This window comes from Symphalangus syndactylus, chromosome 10, assembly GCF_028878055.3.
Source record: "Symphalangus syndactylus isolate Jambi chromosome 10, NHGRI_mSymSyn1-v2.1_pri, whole genome shotgun sequence".
Lineage (NCBI taxonomy): Eukaryota > Metazoa > Chordata > Mammalia > Primates > Hylobatidae > Symphalangus > Symphalangus syndactylus.
In genome coordinates, this window is record NC_072432.2 from 11,744,520 (window position 1) to 11,765,212 (window position 20,693).

The 20,693-nt window shown below is 45.3% G+C and overlaps 1 protein-coding gene across 8 annotated transcripts in view; it reads left to right on the forward strand.

Moving 5' to 3' along the window:
• The window catches only part of PFKFB3 (6-phosphofructo-2-kinase/fructose-2,6-biphosphatase 3), a 263,188-nt gene that overhangs the window by 192,474 nt on the left and 50,021 nt on the right, over positions 1 to 20,693 (forward strand). For 2 of the 8 annotated variants that reach the window (XM_063610048.1, XM_063610044.1), the window contains exons 15-16: positions 11,885 to 11,954; positions 12,070 to 12,506. The exons of 3 other annotated variants lie outside the window; for them this stretch is intronic. In XM_063610048.1, coding sequence (XP_063466118.1) covers positions 11,885 to 11,908 — 24 coding nt within the window. In that variant the 3' untranslated portion in view covers positions 11,909 to 11,954; positions 12,070 to 12,506. Of the gene's footprint in view, positions 1 to 1,001; positions 1,212 to 11,884; positions 11,955 to 12,069; positions 12,507 to 20,693 lie in introns of those variants that run through there. 3 more of the 8 variants (XM_063610054.1, XM_063610034.1, XM_055296448.2) reach the window with 3 other exon arrangements.

Here is a 20,693-nt window from a genome sequence, read left to right on the forward strand (position 1 = left end):
CCAAATATCTGAGCATCTGTGGTCCAATCAAGTTGACACATAAGGTTAACCTTCCCCCTCTTCTTCCCAGATGTATTTTGAGATGTTTGTGAAGCACCTTGGATAGGTGCTTACAGCCTCAAGAAGTATCAGAGGACGCCATGGTAGTATGCCTTTTTCCATAAAAATGAATTTCTATGTAGTAGCGAATTTTCTATCTACATTTGCACTGTCTGAAATGATAGTCGCTAACCACATGTGGTTATTGGCACTTGAAATGGGACCAGTGCAACTGAGGAACAGAATTTTAAAATGTTGTTTAAACATTTTAGTTAATGTAAATTGAAATAGCCGCATATCACCAGTGGCTACCATATTGGGCAGTTCCACTGTAGATGCTCTCTGAGCATCAGTCTGGAGTAGTATCCAATAAGACACTTACAGCTGCTGCAGGATACAGGACACAGCACATGAAGAAACCCGTAATATTCACATCTATGGAATATCAGGTCTCAAGTAGGCTCATTTGGTCTCAGGAGCTCCCATCAGATATACAGCTGACATTCATCATGTACTTGTTACTAAAAGGAAATGTGCTATGCATGTTGTCTTTGTTAATTCATTTATTGGACAAATATTTATTGAGAGCATTATCTGTGCCAGGCAGTGGAATAGGTGCTGGGAATACAGAGGTAAGCCACATAGACACAGCCCCTGCCCTGGAACCATTTGACCAGGAAGAAAAGCGAGCAACCAGCTAAACACCTGGGTCCTAGGTCGCAAGCTTGTTCACATCTTCACTCAACAAATACTGACCAGGTATTGCCCTTCTCCTGGGACCTAGCAGTGAACAAAACAGAGACTCTGCTCCCATGTCATTTGCATTTACTGGTCAGTTACAAGTCACGTGGTCTACCAATGGAGTTATCCGGAATCTTGTTTAAATGTTGATATTTACAGCAACCTTATGAAGTAAGTGTTGGTTTTCTTTTCTTTTCTTTTTTTTTTTTTTTTTTTGACAGAGTTTCGCTCTTTCGCCCAGGCTGGAGTGCAGTGGCATGATCTTGGCTCACTTCAACCTCTGCCTTCTGGTTTCAAGTGATTCTACTGCCTCAGCCTCCCAAGTAGCTGGGATTATAGGCACCCGCCACCATGCCTGGCTAATTTTTTTGTATTTTCAATAGTGACAGAGTTTCACCATATTGGCCAGGCTGGTGTCGAACTCCTGACCTCACGATCTGCCCACCTCAGCCTCCCAAAGTGCTGGGATTACAGGTGTGAACCATCGCGCCTAGCCCATAAGTTTTAGTGCCTTTTTTTCATAGATGCTGAAACTGAAAAAGGGTGTGGTTAAATAATTTGCCCAAGCCAGTCTCTGGCAGAGATGGGATTCATATCCAGCTACTGATGACCAAACATGGTGAACAGGTATCCTACATCCCAAGGAACCCCATTCCACCTGAGCCTTGGATGGGAGGGATATTGCAGTCACCCCCATGCATGATGGACGGGTCTAGGAGCATTGGACGCTCAATGGAAACTCATGCCCCCTGTCAGAAATTGGCAATTGCCACTGCCATGGCACTTGCAAAGTTTGCACACGGTCCAGATATGGCCTGGCTTGTCACTGTCATGGTAGCAATAGTAATTACTTAGGGGATTTCTGCAGATCTTGCTCATATTGTGCATAATAGGGTATAAAATATGGAAAATTTGCCTCTAAAATAAAGTGTTGCTGGCAAACTCAATGTTTCTGAAGCTGTTTAAATTAAGCTCAGTCCACACGAGAAAATTATGGGAGATTTGAATAAGCAGAGTGGAGTAGATTAGAGGAAAATGGAATGAAGCTCCCAGACAAACAGGAGCTCATTGTAGGGACAGTACTGATGAGAAGAGGAGACGCTGGGTGATCACCAAACAGCTAAGGAGCCAGGCAGAGGCAGCCCTGTTGAACCAATCACTCCAAAGAGTGAGACGGAACAACAAGCTGCCATGCCAGAAAAGCACTCCACACGCTGGCAGAGAGCTCGAGTGAGGATTCAGGGTCAAGACCCAGTGGAGAAAATACCACTCCCTCCCTTTTTCCCTCTCTTCCTTCCTTCCTTCCTTCCTTCCTTCCTTCCTTTTTCTTTCTTTCTTTCTTTCTTTCTTTCTTTCTTTCTTTCTTTCTTTCTTTCTTTCTTTCTTTCTTTCTCTTTTTCTTTCTTTCTCTTCTTTCTTTCTTCCTTTCTTTCCCTTTCTTTCTTTCTTTCTTTCTTTCTTTCTTTCTTTCTTTCTTTCTTTCTTTCTTTCTTTCCTCCTTCCTTCCTTCCTTCCTTCCTTCCTTCCTTCCTTCCTTCCTTCCTTCTTTCCTCCTCCCCTCCCCTCCCCTCCCCTCCCCTCGCCTCCCCTCCCCTCGCCTCGCCTCGCCTCCCCTCCCTTCCCCTCCCCTCCCCTCCCCTCCCCTCCCCTCCTCTCCTCTCCTCTCCCTCTCTCATGGGTTTACTCTGTCACCCAGGCTGGAGTGCAGTGGTGCAATCACAGCTCACTGCAGTCTCTACCTCCTGGGCTCAAGCAATCCTCTCACTTCAGCCTCCTAGGGAGGTGAGACCACAGGTGCACAGCACCACGCCAGGCTATTTTATTTTATTTTTTTTGTATTTTTTGTAAAGATGGAGTTTTGTCATGTTACCCAGGCTGGTCTTGAACTCCTGGACTCAAGAGATCCGTCTGCCTTGGACTCACAAAGTGTTAGGATTATAGGCGTGAGCCACCACACCCAGCCTTTTTATCTTTTTCTTTTCTTTCTTCATTGAGACAGGGTGAAGTGTCTGTTGTCCAGGCTGGAGTGCAGCCTCAACCTCCTGGACTCAGGCGATCCTGACATGTAAGCCTAACAAGTTGCCAGGACTATAGATGCGCGCCACCATGCCTGGCTAATTTTTTTGTAGAGACAAGGTCTCTTTATGTTGGCCAGGCTGGTCTCAAACTCCCTTGGCTCAAGCAATCCCTTGCCTTGGCCTCCCGAAGTGTTGGGATTACAGTCAGGAGTCACTGCACCCGACCCGAAACTGTTTCTAATCTTTGAGTTAATGCCTGTTACTCAGGAAATACAGTGTATACATAGAAAATTCTGTATTTGAATTTTGGAAAATTTTGAAAAATTTTATTCTATTTATATGGTTGTGTTTATTAAAAAGGCCTCCATTTCATATACCTTAACAAAGAAAGGTATATGAGTTCTGAGTTCTAAATTCTTAGATTAAATGGCTTTTTAATTTAAAAAAAAGTAATTTTCATGGTGTTCTGTTGGGAATAGCACAGTGCTGTGGGTTTGTGAGATAAGGAGCAAGAGTGTTCCTGCTGGGTTAGAATCATTTGCTTCCTCCACAGGGAAAGAGAATTCTATAATGGACTATAGTGAGTTGTGACTTACTTTGGCCAACGGAGCCATTTTTTGATGGGTTTTCTCCATCTCCTGTTTCCTTTCTGTCTCAAGATCAGCAATGCTTCCTATAGAGGCTGCCACTCAGTTCCGGGTGTGGAGCGGAAGCTGAGCTGGCCTTCCATGGACACCAAAGTGAACTAGAAATCAACGCTTTATTGTTGTGGGTCATTGTGATTTTGAGGTTGTTTCTTACTGTGGTGTGGCCCAGCCTGTCCTGACTCTTACAGCAACGGATGTTTTCCCTGCACTGCAATCTCAGCCCTCAGGGATGCGTCCCCGCCTTGAGAAATAAGATTCATTAAGAGGATGTGGTTGTTTTCTTTCTCACTGAGGGTGCAGGGAAGAAGGAAATGGGCTTTGCAAGAATTTTAGTGAAGATAAAGCCAACTCATTATCCATGAAAAATACACAGACCACAGGATTTGAAGTCAGATAGTCCTGAGTTTAAATCAGAGCTACTACTTATGTGCTGTGTAGCCTTCAGGGAATTATTCAATCTTTCCAAAAATCAAGTTTTTGTTCTATAAACCTGGGATAAAAAGACTTATATTACAGCATTTCATTGCATACTGATTAAATTTTATATATGAAGATATATACATATATGTATAGCCCTTAGCAGAGTATGACAGACCAACATATGGATTTACAAGATGTATATATTTATATATATAAGTTATATATATGAATACATATTAATATATATGTATATGCCATATATAAACCCATAATGTTGGTCTGTTATACTCTGCTAAGGGCTATATATATATATATATATATACATATCTTCATATATATGTATATACATGTATATTCATGTATTCATATATATGAAGCCGTATATATGTATATATTCCTATATATTCATATATATAGTTTATATATATGAATATATATGATATGAATATACATGGAGGAATTATATATATATATATATATGTATATGAATCCCTTGGCATAGTGTAAGAGCCTAACACTGCAGGTTTAAGAGATGTAGGAGCTCAGTAAACGGTAGTTCTTATGAACATTCATATACACGCACATAGAGGCATTTAAATGACTTACGTACACAGTCTGAATGCTGATACAACATCCACAAATTTAAGGAGAAATGCGATCATAGAAACCACTCATGAGTTGGCATAGCTGATGCATCATATGTTTGCTCTAATTGCAATATGGCTAGACAGCAATTTAAAAGATTCAACAATTATTTAACATTTGAGAAGCCAAGTTGATTTGAGGCTGTTTTTAGAAATAGAATATGTTCATACATGGTAAAATTTCGACAGTCGTATTCAAACCAAGCCACCAAATCATTTCAGTCACCTTTCAAAGACGCACCTACTGATGGCATGGTTCCAGATGTGTCAATGACAAGTGAGGTTAAAAAAAAAATCACATGTTCTTCCTACTCACAACTAGCTTTAAGTCTGGTGATACAAACAGGTGTGTGAGCAATGAATTATATTAGGAGACAAACAGCAGCCTAAATAACATGCTCAGGCTACACCAGTCAAATGTAATATGCTGAATCTGGGGTGCCCAGTGAGGCCCACGACGAGGGCACTAGCACCAATGGGAGAAGCTCCACCATCATTTAATGAAGACAAGTCCTGCCTTGCTGGCATATAATAAGCTTTAGTCTTGCTCCAAAACTACAGCAACGGCAGTAACAACAACCCGTAACATAGCAGAGCTCTCCATTCATCCCTCCATGTGCTGGATGCTGAGGGGAGTAGTGAGACGGGAGTGTGAGCACCACCCGCATGAACCTACGCCGACCAACCCAGAGATGAAGCTCCATCAAGGCAGCAGGTTTAGGCTGGGGCAGGACGCCAGACTCCCCTGAGAATGTAATATTCAGATGGAGACCAGAAGGAGAGTAGAATATGTGAAAGTGGTGATTTGGGGAAGAGCTTTGATCCTTGAGCTGTGGCAGTGTGTCTGGAATTGGTGGGTTCTTGGTCTCACTGACTTCAAGAATGAAGCCGTGGACCCTCGCGGTGAGTGTTACAGCTCTTAAGGTAGCACGTCTGGAGTTGTTCCTTCCTTTTGATGTTCGGATGTGTTCGGAGTTTCTTCCTTCTGGTGGGTTCGTGGTCTCACTGGCTCAGGAGTGAAGCCACAGACCTTCGCGGTGAGTGTTACAGCACATAAAAGCAGTGTGGACCCAAAGAGTGAGCAGTAGCAAGATTTATTGCAAAGAGCGAAAGAACAAAGCTTCCACAGTGTGGAAGGGGACCCCAACAGGTTGCTACTGCGGGCTCGGGCAGCCTGCTTTTATTCTCTTATCTGGCCCCACCCACGTCCTGCTGATTGGTAGAGCCCAGTGGTCTGTTTTGACAGGGCGCTGATTGGTGCGTTTACAATCCCTGAGATAGACATAAAGGTTCTCCACGTCCCCATCAGATCAGTTAGATACAGAGTATCCACACAAAGGTTCTCCAAGGCCCCACCAGAGCAGCTAGATACAGAGTGTGGATTGGTGCATCCACAAACCTCCAGCTAGACACAGGGTGCTGATTGGTGTGTTTACAATCCCTGAGCTAGACATAAAGGTTCTCCACGTCTCCACCAGACTCAGGAGCCCAGCTGGCTTCACCCAGTGGATCCCGCACAGGGGCTGCAGGTGGAGCTGCCTGCCAGTCCCGCGCGGTGCGCTCGCACTCCTCAGCCCTTGGGTGATTGATGGGACTGGGCGCCGTGGAGCAGGGGGCGGCGCTCGTCGGGGAGGCTCGGGCCGCACAGGAGCCCACGGCGGTGTGGGCGGGGCTCAGGCATGGCGGGCTGCAGGTCCCGAGCCCTGCCCCGCGGGAAGGCAGCTAAGGTCCGGTGAGAAATCGAGCACAGCGCCGGTGGGCTGCCACTGCTGGGGGACCCAGTACACCCTCCGCAGCCGCTGGCCCGGGTGCTAAGTCCCTCATTGCCCGGGGCCGGCAGGGCCGGCCGGCTGCTCCGAGTGCAAGACCCGCCAAGCCCACGCCCACCCCGAACGCCAGCAGGTCCGCAAGCGCCGCGCGCAGCCGCGGTTCCCGCTCGCGCCTCTCCCTCCACACCTCCCTGCAAGCTGAGGGAGCCGGTTCCCGCCTTGGCCAGCCCGGAAAGGGGCTCCCACAGTGCAGCGGTGGCTGAAGGGCTCCTCAAGTGCCGCCAAAGTGGGAGCCCAGGCAGAGGAGGCCCGGAGAGCCAGTGAGGGCTGTGAGGATTGCCAGCATGCTGTCACCTCTCAGGAGGAAGGCCCATGAGGCTGGAATAAGGCAAGAAAGGTGCAGAGTGATGGGGGAGAAGGCTGGAACAGCCATGGCGGGCCAGGCAGAACCCAGTGGCTGTGCACCTGCTGACCATATGCCATGGGAGGTCATTGGAGGGCTTTATGAAGGGGAAAGATATCATCTTACTAATGTTTTCAAAAGTTTTTAATGCTTCCTCAACATATTAAACATGGAATTACCATGTGATCCAGCAGTTCTACTTCTGGGTATATACCAAAAAGAATGAAAAGTAGGGACTCAAACATATTTATACCCTAGCGTTCATGACAGTGTTATTCACAATAGCCAAAAGGTGGAAGTGAAGTAACCCCGGTGTCTATTGATGGAGAATGGATAGGTAAGGGATGGTCTGTCCACACAGTGGAATATTATTCAGCCTTAAAAAAGGAAGGAAATTCCGGCTCATGCTATAGCGTGGATGAACCTTGAAGACAACACGCTGAGTGAAATAAGCCAGACGTAAAAGGACAAATACTGTGTGATACCACTCCCATGAGGTCCCTAGAATAGTCCAATTCAAGGAGACAGAGAGTAGAAAGGTGGTTGCCAGGGGCTGGGGGAGATGGGAGAATGGGGAGTTATGTTTCCTGGGGACAGAGTTTCAGTCTGGGAAGAAGTAAAAGTTCTGGGGGTGGATGGTGGGATGTTTGCACAACAATTTGAATGTACTTAATGCCACTGAACTGCACAGTTAAATATGGTTAAAGTGGGCCAGGTGCAGTGACTCATGCCCATAATCCCAGCATTTTGGGAGGCCGAGGTGGGCAGATCACTTGAGGTCAGGAGTTTGGGACCAGCCTGACCAACATGGCGAAACCCTGTCTCTACTAAAAAAAAAAAAAAAAAAAAAAAAATTAGCCAGACATGGTGATGCATGCCTGTAATCCCAGCTACTCAGGAGGTTGAGACAGAAGAATCAGCTGAACCCGGGAGGCGAAGGTTGCAGCGAGCTGAGACTGCGCCACTGCACTCTAGCCTGGGTGACAGAGCAAGACTCCGTCTCAAAAAAAAAAAAAAAACTCTATCTATATCTATATAGTTAAAGTGGTAAGTTTTCTGTTATGTATATTTTAACACATTAAAACAAAGCTTGTTATGGGCACTTTATGGGGAGCTGGGGGTGGGGGATGAGGGTGGGAAGGGAAACCAGTGTTGGGGGGACCAGCCTCCTGGCTCTTGCAGTAGCCCCAGGAGGAGCCCAGGATGGCTGGGGCAGGAGCAGCAGAGATGAAGGGAGTGGGTGGGTTCTCTGCTCACAGGTGAGGTGAGCTGTGCTGGGCTGGGTGATGAACCAGATGGGAGGATGTGGTGAGACAGGTGGAGAGCCAGGTGCCAGGGATAGCTGCTCCCTGTTCTGGCACCAGCAATGAGAAAATAAAAACACCACTGAGTGTGGCAGCAATCGCTGGGGGAGGGACACACTTGGTGGTGCATTGGAGGTGGGATGGTGGGAGTTCAAGTGTTCAGGTTGGACACACACCACCTTTGAGATGACAATGAAAGACCCAAGGGCAGGCATTAAATAGGGGGCTGGACACACAGGTCTGGAGCTCAGCAGGACACACCAGGAAGGAAATGGGAGATGATAGGATGGAAATGTCATGGAAACCACAGGGAGAGAGGGGACTGCTCAGGCGGAGGGTGAAGGGCAGTAGGAAAAATGCAGGCCAGGAGGTGCGACAAGCCTATACCAGGCCTGACTGGTCAGCCTTGAATCGCAGCAAATTAGCCTTTTCTCTTTAACCAGAGACGTGAGCACTTGGATGAGAGTTGCCAGTCGCTAGATATTTAAAAATGCTAAGGGAAATAAACTGGGCACAGAGAGACAAACAATGCATGATCTCACTTTCATGTGGAATTTAAAACAATTTTTCGTTTTCTTTTTTTTTGAGATGGAGTCTTGCTCTGTTGCCCAGGCTGGAGTGCAGTGGCACAACCTCGGCTCACTGCAACCTCCGTCTCCCAGATTCAAAATTCTCCTGCCTCAGCCTCCCAAGTAGCTGAGATTACAGGAGCCCATCACCATGCCCGGCTAATTTATTTTTTATTTTTTATTTTTAGTAGAGATGGGGCTTCACCATTTAAAACGATTTGAATTCATAGAAGTAGAGGGTAGAATGATGGCTACCAGAGGCTCCGGGAGAGGGAGGAATGGGGAGTTATTGGTCAAAGAATACATGTTTCATCTAGACAGGAAAAATAGGTTTTGAGATCTATTGCACAGCAGAGTAACTACAGTCAATGATGCATATTTCAAAATAACTAAGTTATATATAACAAAATAACTAAATGTATCATCACAGAAAATGTCAAGCAAGTGAGGTGAGAGATTTGTTCATTAGCTTGATTTAATCACCCCACAATGTGTACATATATCAAAATATCTCATTGCATGCCATAAATGTAATGCAGTTATGATCTGTCAGTTAAAAATAATATAAAAATGCATGGAAACGAAGTACACAGGACAGGCCTGCTGGTCCCACAGACCTCTGGTTCTCCAAGCTGCAAAATGCAGATGACTGGCTCCCTTGGTGGCAGGAGACAGGGTCAGGTTGGAACCTGGGTAGGCATTGAGTATCAGATCTTACTAAACCAACTCTATCAAACCCTCTCTGCTTGGAGAGGCCCAGCATGAGAGACAGCGAGACATAAAGGAAAAACAGTGATGGCTAGGAGGGAGAGGAGGTATAGAGCAGCAAGGTCCGCAGGGCTAGGAGGGAGAGGAGGTATAGAGCAGCAAGGTCCGCAGTCTACCTGAAATATGAAGGCTCTGTGTTTGTATGCTGTCTATTTTGTTTGCATAGCAATCCTCCTTTTCCTTCAATTAGTCTGACAGAGGCTTTGCTGATCGCAGGCAAGAGAGTGAAGAAATGCCCGCACAGCAAGTGTTCTCATCTTCAGGCAAGAAGCAATGCCAGTCTCCTATTATAATGGTCATAAAATGTCAGTTACTGTACCATGTATGTATGTTGAAAGAGAAATTCCTTCTTGCTCTGTCCTGGTCTCTCTTTTTTAATTGCAGGAGACTCCTTTTGGAGCTTAGAATTAGTATTAGTTTGCGTTTTCTGGACACGCTCCAGCTTGCCCCAAAGTGGGTAGCAGAGAGGAGCTAGTTGTAGAATAATGGAGATTTTCCTCAGTATGTAAGAACTTCCCTAGCCTGGGCACGGTGGCTCATGCCTGTAATCCCAACACTTTGGGAGGCCGAGGTGGGCGGATCACTGAAGGTCAGGAGTTGGAGACCAGCCTGGCCAACATAGTGAAACCCCAACTTTACCACAAATACAAAACTTAGCCGGGTGTGGTGACAGACACCTGTAATCTCAGCTACTCGGGAGGCTGAGGCAGGAGAATTGCTTGAACCTGGGAGGCAGAGGTTGCAGTGAGCCGAGATCGTGCTACTGTACTCCAGCCTGGGCGACCAAGCAAGACTCTCAAAAAAAAAAAAAAAAAAAAAAAAAAAGAACTTCCCAAGAGTAAACACTACTAAAATTTTGTACTTCAGCTGGGGAGAGTTTACCAGCCACACACTTAGGTTAGGATGGGGTTACCATAATCTATGCTGGCACAAGTGAGAAGTGGATGTCTGCTGGGGGCTGTCAGAAAAATCGGTGGGGAAAGAGCTCAGCTGCAGGTACCAGCGAGCCTTGAGATGTTGTGGACTGTGGGCAAGTTTCCAGGCCTAGGAATTTAGGCTGGGTTTTGAAGCTTGGCATCACCATGGCCTGGAGGGCAAAGGAGAAGGACTTTGGACCCAAATCCAAAAGAATGAAGTAGGAAGAGGAGGCCAGGTGGAGTTGGAGGGGTGGACAGGGGCTATGCATGTCTCTGGAACCAGGTTCAGGGCACCTAGAGTTTTGTGATGGAGCACCAGGTGTAGGAGGGACATGGTAGACCCAGAGGTGCTGCATCCTGAGAGCCTCCTGCCTCCTTGGGCAGATACACAGGATGGGAAGGCTGATGGTCCTGATGCTGGCGCCAGGCCTTCTGTGGCAGAGGATTCTGCTCTGCTTCCTGCCCAGCCCTGCATCTGAGGCCAGGATGTAGGCAGGCTCAAAGCAGGGTGAGGACATGTATATATGCATATGTGTGCATGCCTGAGTGTGCACATTTGTTCACATACGTGCACACATCTGCATGCATATTTGTGTATGTGCATGTGCATTTTGTGTGTGTGCACATGTGTGTGTTGCTTCCAATAATATCCCCATGTCTGGCCTTCCTACTGCACGTAGCCACATCTGGAGGCAGGCAGCTGAGCCAGGTGAACTGTCAATACCCATCTGGCTTTATTACAATGTGATTCGGGGACTCTGCAGAGAGCACTCTGCGGCAAAGTATGACATGGGATCTTTTTCAGCTATGGACTTGCCAGCGGTCTTCTGCAGCCATGTCTTCTGGGCCAGCCTTGTAGGGAATTGCTCCTCCCTATTCCTGCCCAGCCTGGTTCCATCTGGTTGCTGTCAGGCTCCCGGCTGCTGGGTGGAGAACTGCAGTGGCAGAGTTTGCTTATCTGGATGCTTAATAAGCAGGCACCCTCTCTATGCCAAAGCAAAGCCTGCAAGAGAGGACTCTGACGGGTTGTGGGCAAGAGCAGCATCGGCTTTGCCATTCCCAATCTCATCGTGACTTCCTGGGTAGGGGAAAGGGAGCCCCTGGCAGAGGCTGTGGCCTCCTTTTCACTGGCAAGATGTGGACTTTTCCTCCTAGTTATGAAAGGGCCATGGGGCGTGTCACACATTGAGCGAGGTCTAAGAAAAGGAAACTGCCACCCATGTTTGACTGTGATGACATTGGTAGAAATACCATCCAAGGAGCAAGGATAGAGACCGCCTTCTCCCTCCCCTTGCATTTGTTTACATGTGCTTGTTCCCATTGGGAGTGGGAGGATGAGTTTAGAGAGTATTGAGATGATGCCTTTATTTAGGTGAAGCAGAGCTTGGCCAAATCTAAAGTCAAGCTCCATAGATGGAGCCTCACTAGAGAGCCGCCTCTGAGGAGCTAGGATTGCTTATAAGAACCAGGGAGAAGGAAAGAAAGTGGGAAGGAGTAGGCAGGGATGCAGGCTGCCCATGGAGCAAGGTGGAGAACCTGTCGCAGGGTACCCGGACTTTTACAAGGGCTTTTCGGGGAAGGAACTGTATCAGAGGCTGTTACTTGCCTCTTCAATATCCATTCTTCCCTTCTGTTGCTATCACAGGAAGGTGAACACATGCCCAGCTAAAAGCCTATATTTCAGTGTCCCTTGCTGGAATCGTGGCCAAGGAGATGTAAGTGGAAGTCACTGGATGGGATTCTGGGAAGGCTTTGTGAAGGGGGCTGACCCAGCTGGAAAAAGTGACCTTTTGTACTTCTGTCTTCTTCTTTTTTGTATCTGCAAATAAGTGGGATGACTGGAGCTCCAGCAACCATCTTGTGCCTATGAGGTGACTTCTGAAGAACAAAATCCCACAGCCGAAGGTGGTGGAGCAGAATGATATAGGATACCTGGTTCCTGCTGACAATGTGGAGCCCTCCTATGCTCCCTGGTCATCTCTCCTCAGACCATGACATGTGATAGAAAGTCATCCCATAATGTGATGAAGCCATGCTTACTTTGGGTCTCTGCTTATAGCAGACAAAAGCCATTTCTAGATAATTCAGGAGACTAGGCAATACAGACTAGCCTGCTTGCAAGACAAGCTTTCTTAGTCAAGCCTAGGTCTTCACATAGGACTCTTATTCAGGGAATTAGACTGAGAAAAAAGGCAAAGAGGAATCTAGATGAAAGAGTGTATTGTGGTGAAAGTTAAACAGTCAAAAATAAACAGCAGTTAACAAAATGCCCTTCTTCAGTGTGCTCAAACACTTCAGAGTCCTGTTTTCTCAGAATCAGGGGATTGAAAATGATCTTAAATATCATTTAATTTGTTTAGCCCCACTCCCCTTTTTTCTTTTCTCTTTTCCCCTTTTCTCACCCACAGAAAGTCAGTGTCCTTTTGTTTGTGCCTGCTGGCCTTTTGCTGCCAATATCTGAGCAAAGTTGCTCCATATGACCCTGTGATATTGGCAGATCACAAGATTTGTCTCAAGTCATTCAGTATCAGATCCCAGAAGTAGCGACTCTTCTTTTGCTGATGCCTATCCATCTATTTGTCTATCTCTCCATCCATCTATCTACTTATCCATCCATCTGTCCATCCATCCATCCATCCATCCATCCATCCATCCATCCATCCATCGATTCATCTATCTACTTATCCATCCATCTGTTCATCCATCCATTCATCCATCCATCCATCCATTCATCCATCCATCCATGCATCCATCCATCCATCCATTCATCCATCCATCCATCCATCCATCCATCCATCCATCCATCCATCCATTTGTCCATCTGCCCATCCATCCATCTGTCTTCTCTCTCTCTCTCAATCGTCTATTTATTGATTGTTTCAGGCACGGCAGCTACACAATTTAAATACAGAATCTTCACAACAACCCTATCAGCCTTGTTATCTCCATTCCACAAATTAAGAGATGAGGCTGAAGATAATAAAGTAATTTGCCTAAGGTCAAAGAGCTAAATGCAGGATAAGGTTTGGAAGTGTCTGTGTGGTCCCAAAGAACCTGACACACTGAACCACTTTGCTAGGCTGGCTTGTCATGGGTTATACTTCCACGTGACAAGCAAATAGAGAATTCATTCCAGCCAGCACACACTGATGGCACAGACATAAAACAGATCTTATAAAAATATACATTTGATGGCCTTCCAGGTAAAGACTTTGCGTACAGCCTATCATGATTTACTCTGGCCTCAAAAACTTGCTTTAAAAGCCCAGAAAAAAAAGGTGCGATGTTAAAAGTCTTTGGGTCAGTTGAGTAAGAGGACATCATCAGAGTGGCAAATCCTAATGAAATGGAAGCTCCATGGCCAATAGAAATGGACCCTTGTTAGACTGTGGCTTATTGTAGCAATTCAAATATATTCACCTTTCAAATCATGTCTTTTCCAGGTATTATAACCACACAGGGGAAAGCCAGGTTAGCCCCTGTCTTAGATGACGGTCCTTTTCTGGATCCCTAGGTTATAAATTTGTCCTACGACATAGGTTAGTGTATACTCTTGGCCCTTCAAAGGATGTGGTATTTTGGTGTTGACCTTCAACTCAACCCTGACGTTCCATAGTACGTAGTCATTTTAATTTTGCAGAGGTACAAGTTCAAGGGATATCTGAGATGAGATATTTAGCTAGTGAGGAGGCAAGGGGGTTAGCATACCCTGTAAAGCTCTTCAGGTGAGGAAACGTTGTTAAAAGTATAGATAGCAATTTGGTAAGAGACAAAAACTTAATGAAATTTGAAAAGACCATTATCTTGTGGGATGGGGATATTTATAGGAAGGGCGACTCAGTGGGCAGGGACTTCTGGGAAAAGCCAGGAACCTGTAGAATCACTAGGATCCAGTCATTTGGAGGTTCCTCCGGGTCTGGGAAGACATTCTTTCCCAGTTCCCAAGGGCCATTGCACTCTGATTTGGAAAAAAATAATTTAGGATGAGTATAAAAATGATAAAACTTGTTCATCAAAGTGACATTTTAGACATAGCTAAATATTACCACATACCATATTATACTGTCATAATTTCCCACCAGTTTTTGTTCCTTGGAATAAGGCAACTTATAAATACTCTATATTATGGTTTTTTTGTTTGTTTGTTTGTTTTGTTTTGAGACAGGGTCTCGCTGTCACCCAGGCTGGAATGCAGTAGTGCAATCATGGCTCACTGCAGTCTTGACCTCCTGGCCTCAAGTGATCCTCCCCCCTCAGCCTCCCAAGGCATAAGTTACTGGTGTGAGCTGCTGCGCTGGCCTATATTATATGTTTTTGCTGCTTCTGTTGGGGAAGAATTTGGTGTTTTTTTCTGAGAGAGATGACAGGAACCTTGGCCAGATGCCACCCCCAGAAACTCAGTGTCCTTCTGTTGGTACCTGCTTGCCTTTTTGCTGCCCATATCAGAGCAGAGTTGCTCATTTGCTTCTCTGGCACATCTTGTATGGAATCTAGGGCCCCAGACAGCAGGGCTGCAAATTACATACTCAGCTGCAAGGCAGCAGTGATCTGTGGACGGGATTCAAATCCAGAGAAAAAACGGCAGCCTCGAACTGCATCTGAAAATCAGCAAGAAAGAAGCAAATTCCTGTGAAATGGCACAGCCATCACTTCAGCGTTGACTCATTCTGCTCAAACCTGTCACCGCTCATACAGCAGTGGTCATTGGAATAAGGGATTTCTCCTCAGGTGAATGACAAAGAAACACAGATTTGGATTTGCCCAGGTGTCTGGAGAGGAGGCTGCCCCTGGATGCCGCGCCCCGCTGTGCAGAAAGGGGGTGCCTGGGGCACTGTCACCGCAGCGAGTCTGCACCTACCATCCTCCGGCCCCTTTCTGCCACCTCTGCAGCCTCTCTAATTAAATTTAAAAAAAGTAAAAGTGGGGACAAGAATCATCTGCCTGCCTGTGTTTGGCCCTCCTTCCAAGTTTTTGTGTTCTGTTTGAAATCAAACTTATGTTTTCTTCCAAAATGAATGACAGAGAGAGAAAAAAGAAAAAGCCACCCAGGCTTGAAAAGTGGTAGCTTCTTGCCGCCGACTTCCTGCCGGTGCCAAGTCAGAGGGAGCTCTGCGTGTCCTCAGTTCACCCTCGCCAGGCCACGCCGCATGCAAATAAGAAGCTGTTTCAGTGTCTGCCCATCTGAGACGCTGACATAAAAAAGGAAGAAAGAAAGGAAAAAAACCACCGTCACCATCAACAAAAAAACCCAAGACTGATTAATTCTCGTAGATTGCAGCAGAGCAGGGGGCCTGGTGGTGACACATCCTGTTTTGCTGTTTAAGTTGCCATCCCCCAAGCCAATAAGCTCCCTCATGAACGGCACCAGTTATGAGGGGTGACAAAGAATTCAAAACACTCACAGGACAATTTTCCTAACCCTTGGTCTCTCAGAATGCTATTTTTTAGGCTAATTTGTTTTGATGAGACGACTATGCCTGCTAGGCCTATGTTTAAGCCAGATTTGAAGTCAACGCAGCTGGTATTTGATCTTGCAAGAACGACAGAGGTGTCAGCAGCAGCTCTGCCATTTAAGAGCTGTAGCCTGGTGGGACGCCGTCCTGCAACCAGGGCCCCAGCGCAAGAAGTAGCTCTGTTGTTATTTGCTTCTCTTCTTTGAGATCCATATTTGAGTTGACAAATCACCACTTGAGCAGCAGCTGGTGATTATGTGACCATTCAACTCTGTGTTTTATCCTAGGGCTTAGGTAAGAAATGGAAAATCCAGCCTGAAATAATTAGTTTAGCTGCAGACAGGGTATATTAAACAGACTCAATTTAATAGAGTTAGAACCATAAGATGAATGTATTTATCTTCAATCAAAGATGACATGTTGGACAGATTCCTTCATTCATCACTTTTCTGTTATGTTTAGCCCTAAGGAAAGTCTTTTTTAGATACATAAGATGCACTTTCAGGGTTAAATCATCTAGTCCAGTCTGAATAAAACATCAAAAGCACCTACAATCCCAAGCTCCTTCAAGAACTTTGCAGGCAGTCTTCAGGTGAGATTGGTAAGACTATTAATTGGAGTAATGAAATAAAGTATTATCACATCTATTTATTTTTCTCATTTTCTTTTAACTTTTTCTTTTGTGTATCTTCTAAAATACACATAATTTTTGGTTCAGTAGGGCATTTTCCACTTGTAAGTAAATATGAATATATTTCAGAGTGAGCTCAAAGTTTTACTTTATATTTAGGTAGGCATTTTTTTTTTTAAGATGGAGTTTCACTCTGTCACCCAGGCTGGAGTGCGGTGGCTCGATCTTGGCTCACTGCAACCTCCGCCTCCTGGGTTCAAGCGATTCTCCTGCCTCAGCCTCCTGAGTAGCTGGGATTACAGGCACCCACCACCACACCCGGCTAATTTTTGAATTTTTAGTAAAGCTAGGGTTTCACCATGTTGGCCAGGCTGGTCTAGAGCCCCTGATCTCAGGTGATCCATCCACCTCGGCTTCCCAAAGTGCTGGGATTACAGGCATGAGCCGACAAGGTAGGCAAAAGTTAAAAACAAAAAAACAACAAAAAAATTTGGAGTAGTCTGTAACAGAGGAGGGCTTGAAGGGAAGCGAGGTGATTTGCAGAAGCATCAGCCGAGAGGCATTCCTCCAGGAGAAAAATTTTTACTTAAAGGAGAGAGCTTAGTGATGGAGAAGGAAAAGACCTCTATAGATATTCAAGATTAGAATCATAAGTTGGCCATTGATTGGGTGTGGCTCTGGGAAGTGGAGCTGCTGTGGGCAGGGGCTGGCTTGGGCAATGCGAAAATGGTGTTGCTTTTGTGCCCACTGTGTCCCGGGACTCAGCTGTGAGTGCTTCCAAATTCACCACATTTATCAAACCTCAGTGCTCCGAGACAACATATGATGGCCTAGCAGGATGTCCATTCTTTTCCTGGAACCACCCATCCAGTTATCTCCTTGAGTCGCCTGGGCGGTGAAAGGTGGTCTCATGAACAGTCGATGTGGTGTGATCCCCCTGCTATGTCACGCATGGCGTCTGCCCTCTTCCCTGGCACCTCTGCCACTCCAGGTTATGACTGTGCTGCTGCCCATTCTATGCCCACCTGGAAAGCCTGAAACCTTCTCCTGCCTTCTACTGCAGCTGGGGAGCTTCTTCCACGTTTCATAGCCAGCTTCTCCAGAGGAAACTCCCAGAGCTGACTGTACTTTCCTACCTCAGCCTCTTCTTCCTGGGACGGTGTCAAAATATGAACAGTCACAGTTTCATGCTTTCAGGAAACCACCTTCTCTTCCATCTTCTCCTTTGGCCTACTCGGACAGCCAGACTTCTTAAAAATATTTTTCCCACAGGCTCATGCAAATTAAGGGATGTGGCTGAGCATCTGCTTCAGTGTCCTCAAACAGGTCATGAATGTTGCAAAGCCCAGAATTGTGCTAACCTGGTAGAAGGCTGGTTTAGCCAGAACACACAGAGAGGACCTTCTCATGATGGTGTGGCTGAATTCCACATGTTACTAACAGTATCTTGCCCTGACCCGACTCCAAGTACTGATCCCCAAGGAAGGCTTCCCCAAGGAAGCCCATCTTGGGAACGGATGATGACTTCATGTGCAAACAAGTCAAATTCAGGATGTGTGTTGTGGGCAGAGATGGCAATGCCCAGTCATCTGTTAGGTATACAGGTCCGCTGTACAGGAGAAAAATCAGAACAGAATTTCTATTTGTAGTGTTTCTTTTAGAGGCTGGGGAATTGAAACCACAGGTGAATAAGAATGTATAAGGAACCAGGCCTTCTTGAAGAAATAGCTGATCCAGATTGGTGTCAGGAGCTGTACAAGGGGATCCAAGAATATCTTGTCATACAAACCGGACAGCTATTAAAGACAACTGGAGTCATGGCAAAAGGGACCAGGCTTCTACTGGCCAACAATGAGACAATTTGAGCATCCCAAAGAATAATGACTTTAGTGGACTGAAACACATCAACATGTATACATCCATGAATTCATAATACTCAAAACGGTAAAACCAAACTCATTTGTTATCTTTGGAGGAGTCTGTCACCTCTGATTATTCTGAAAACTGGTAAATAAAAGGGGAAAATTCAAGCATTTATTCTGTTTTTCTTGCATAAACTGTACCTCACAGTTACTAAAGAGCTGATAAGGGAAATGTCTTCTTTATTGAAAAATTCAGCTGATACATTTGGAAGGAATGAGAGAATTAGAGTATCACCATTTGGTGACAATGAGGGTCCAGTTTTTTATTTTTCTTTTGCTGGGTGCTGGGAACATAGTGATAACAAAAAGAGCCACGGTGTTCTGGCCCTTGTGGAGTTTTGATTCTAGCACATTAGTCAGATAATCCCAGAGCAAAAATAAAATGTCAACTATGATAAGTGTAGAGAAGGGAAAATACACAGAACTTTTAACAGCTTAGATCCGAGGAAGCTGACCAGCCTGCAAAAAGGGACAGCTTCCCTAGGGAAGTGACTTTGGAGCTGCGATGATGGATGACTAAGAGTTAACCAAGGAATAGGAGGAGGGAGGAGGAGCAAGATAAGGCTTTCCAGGCAGAAGCCAGAGCATGTGCAAAGATCCTGTGGCAAGAAGGAGCCTGGTGCAGGGGAGGAACGAAAAGACATGCAAGCTGGCTGGAGTGTAGAGAGGGAGACGGGCAGGCAGGTGGTTGGATGGGGAGGCAAGGATCAGATCATGAGTCCCTTGGAGAAGCAGGAAGGCATCATGATGACTAATGTCAGAGGCAGGGGAGGACAGGTAGGGATAGACAGGGAAGCAGTGCTGGGAAGATGCTAAAATGCTGCAGTTTGTGCTTGGAAAGATCACGGCCTGGTTCTTCCATTGTCATGATGGGTTGTTCTCTTTCTGATTGTTTTTCGAATTTGTCTTGACTAATGGAGAAGATCAGGAGCTCAAAAGATAGAGGTTGTTTACAGCACTCAGTTTGGCTGCTGTAGGTTAATGGGTTTAGACTCTTTAAGGGGATTAAGCTTTGCTCAGAGACCGGTGGAGCGTTCTAGCCAGGCTGTCTTGTGAAGGTGGTATGTTAAGAACTAGGTTTGTCTGATTTATCAAATTAAAATGTGGTACATCAAATTAAATTTGAATTTCAGATAAATAACAACTAATTTCAGATATGTCAGATAAAGAATGAATATGGCTCTAGCACAATATGGGATAATGAATATTTTCAGATAAATAGATGCCCTGTATTCTGTGTAGCAAGCATAACTAGGGAATCAATGCTAGTGCTCAAACTAAGAAGACTTTTGAGAAATTATCAGAGGTAAATACAAATATACATTTCCATCCATCCATCCATCCATCCATCCATCCATCCATCCATCCCTGTTGAGTGCCAACTATGTGTCAGACACTTTTGGGGGATTGAGGGTATTGTGATCAGTAAGACAAACTCTCTGGCTTTATAGTGTTTACATTCTAGGAGAAAAATATTCATCTTAGAGAGATTATAAAAAACAAATCTGCCGCATAGCTACAACTATCTGATCTTTGACAAACCTGACAAAAACAAGAAATGGGGAAAGGATTCCCTATTTAATAAATGGTGCTGGGAAAACTGGCTAGCCATATATAGAAAGCTGCAACTGGATCCCTTCCTTACACCTTATACAAAAATTAATTCAAGATGGATTAAGGACTTATATGTTAGACCTAAAACCATTAAAATCCTACAAGAAAACCTAGGCAATACCATTCAGGACATAGGCGTGGGCAAGGACTTCATGTCTAAAACACCAAAAGCAATGGCAACAAAAGCCAAAATCGACAAATGGGATCTCATTAAACTAAAGAGCTTCTGCACAGCAAAAGAAACTATCATCAGAGTGAACAGGCAACCTACACAATGGGAGAAAATTTTTGCAACCTACTCATCTGACAAAGGGCTAATATCCAGAATCTACAATGAACTCAAACAAATTTACAAGAAAAAAACAAACAACCCCATCAAAAAGTGGGCAGAGGACATGAACAGACACTTCTCAAAAGAAGACATTTATGCAGCCAAAAAACACATGAAGAAATGCTCCTCATCACTGGCCATCAGAGAAATGCAAATCAAAACCACAGTGAGATACCATCTCACACCAGTTAGAATGGCCATCATTAAAAAATCAGGAAACAACAGGTGCTGGAGAGGATGTGGAGAAATAGGAACACTTTTACACTGTTGGTGGGACTGTAAACTAGTTCAACCATTGTGGAAGTCAGTGTGGCGATTCCTCAGGGATCTAGAACTAGAAATACCATTTGACCCAGCCATCCCATTACTGGGTATATACCCAAAGGACTATAAATCATGCTGCTATAAAGACACATGCACACGTATGTTTATTGCGGCACTATTCACAATAGCAAAGAGTTGGAACCAACCCAAATGTCCAACAACGATAGACTGGATTAAGA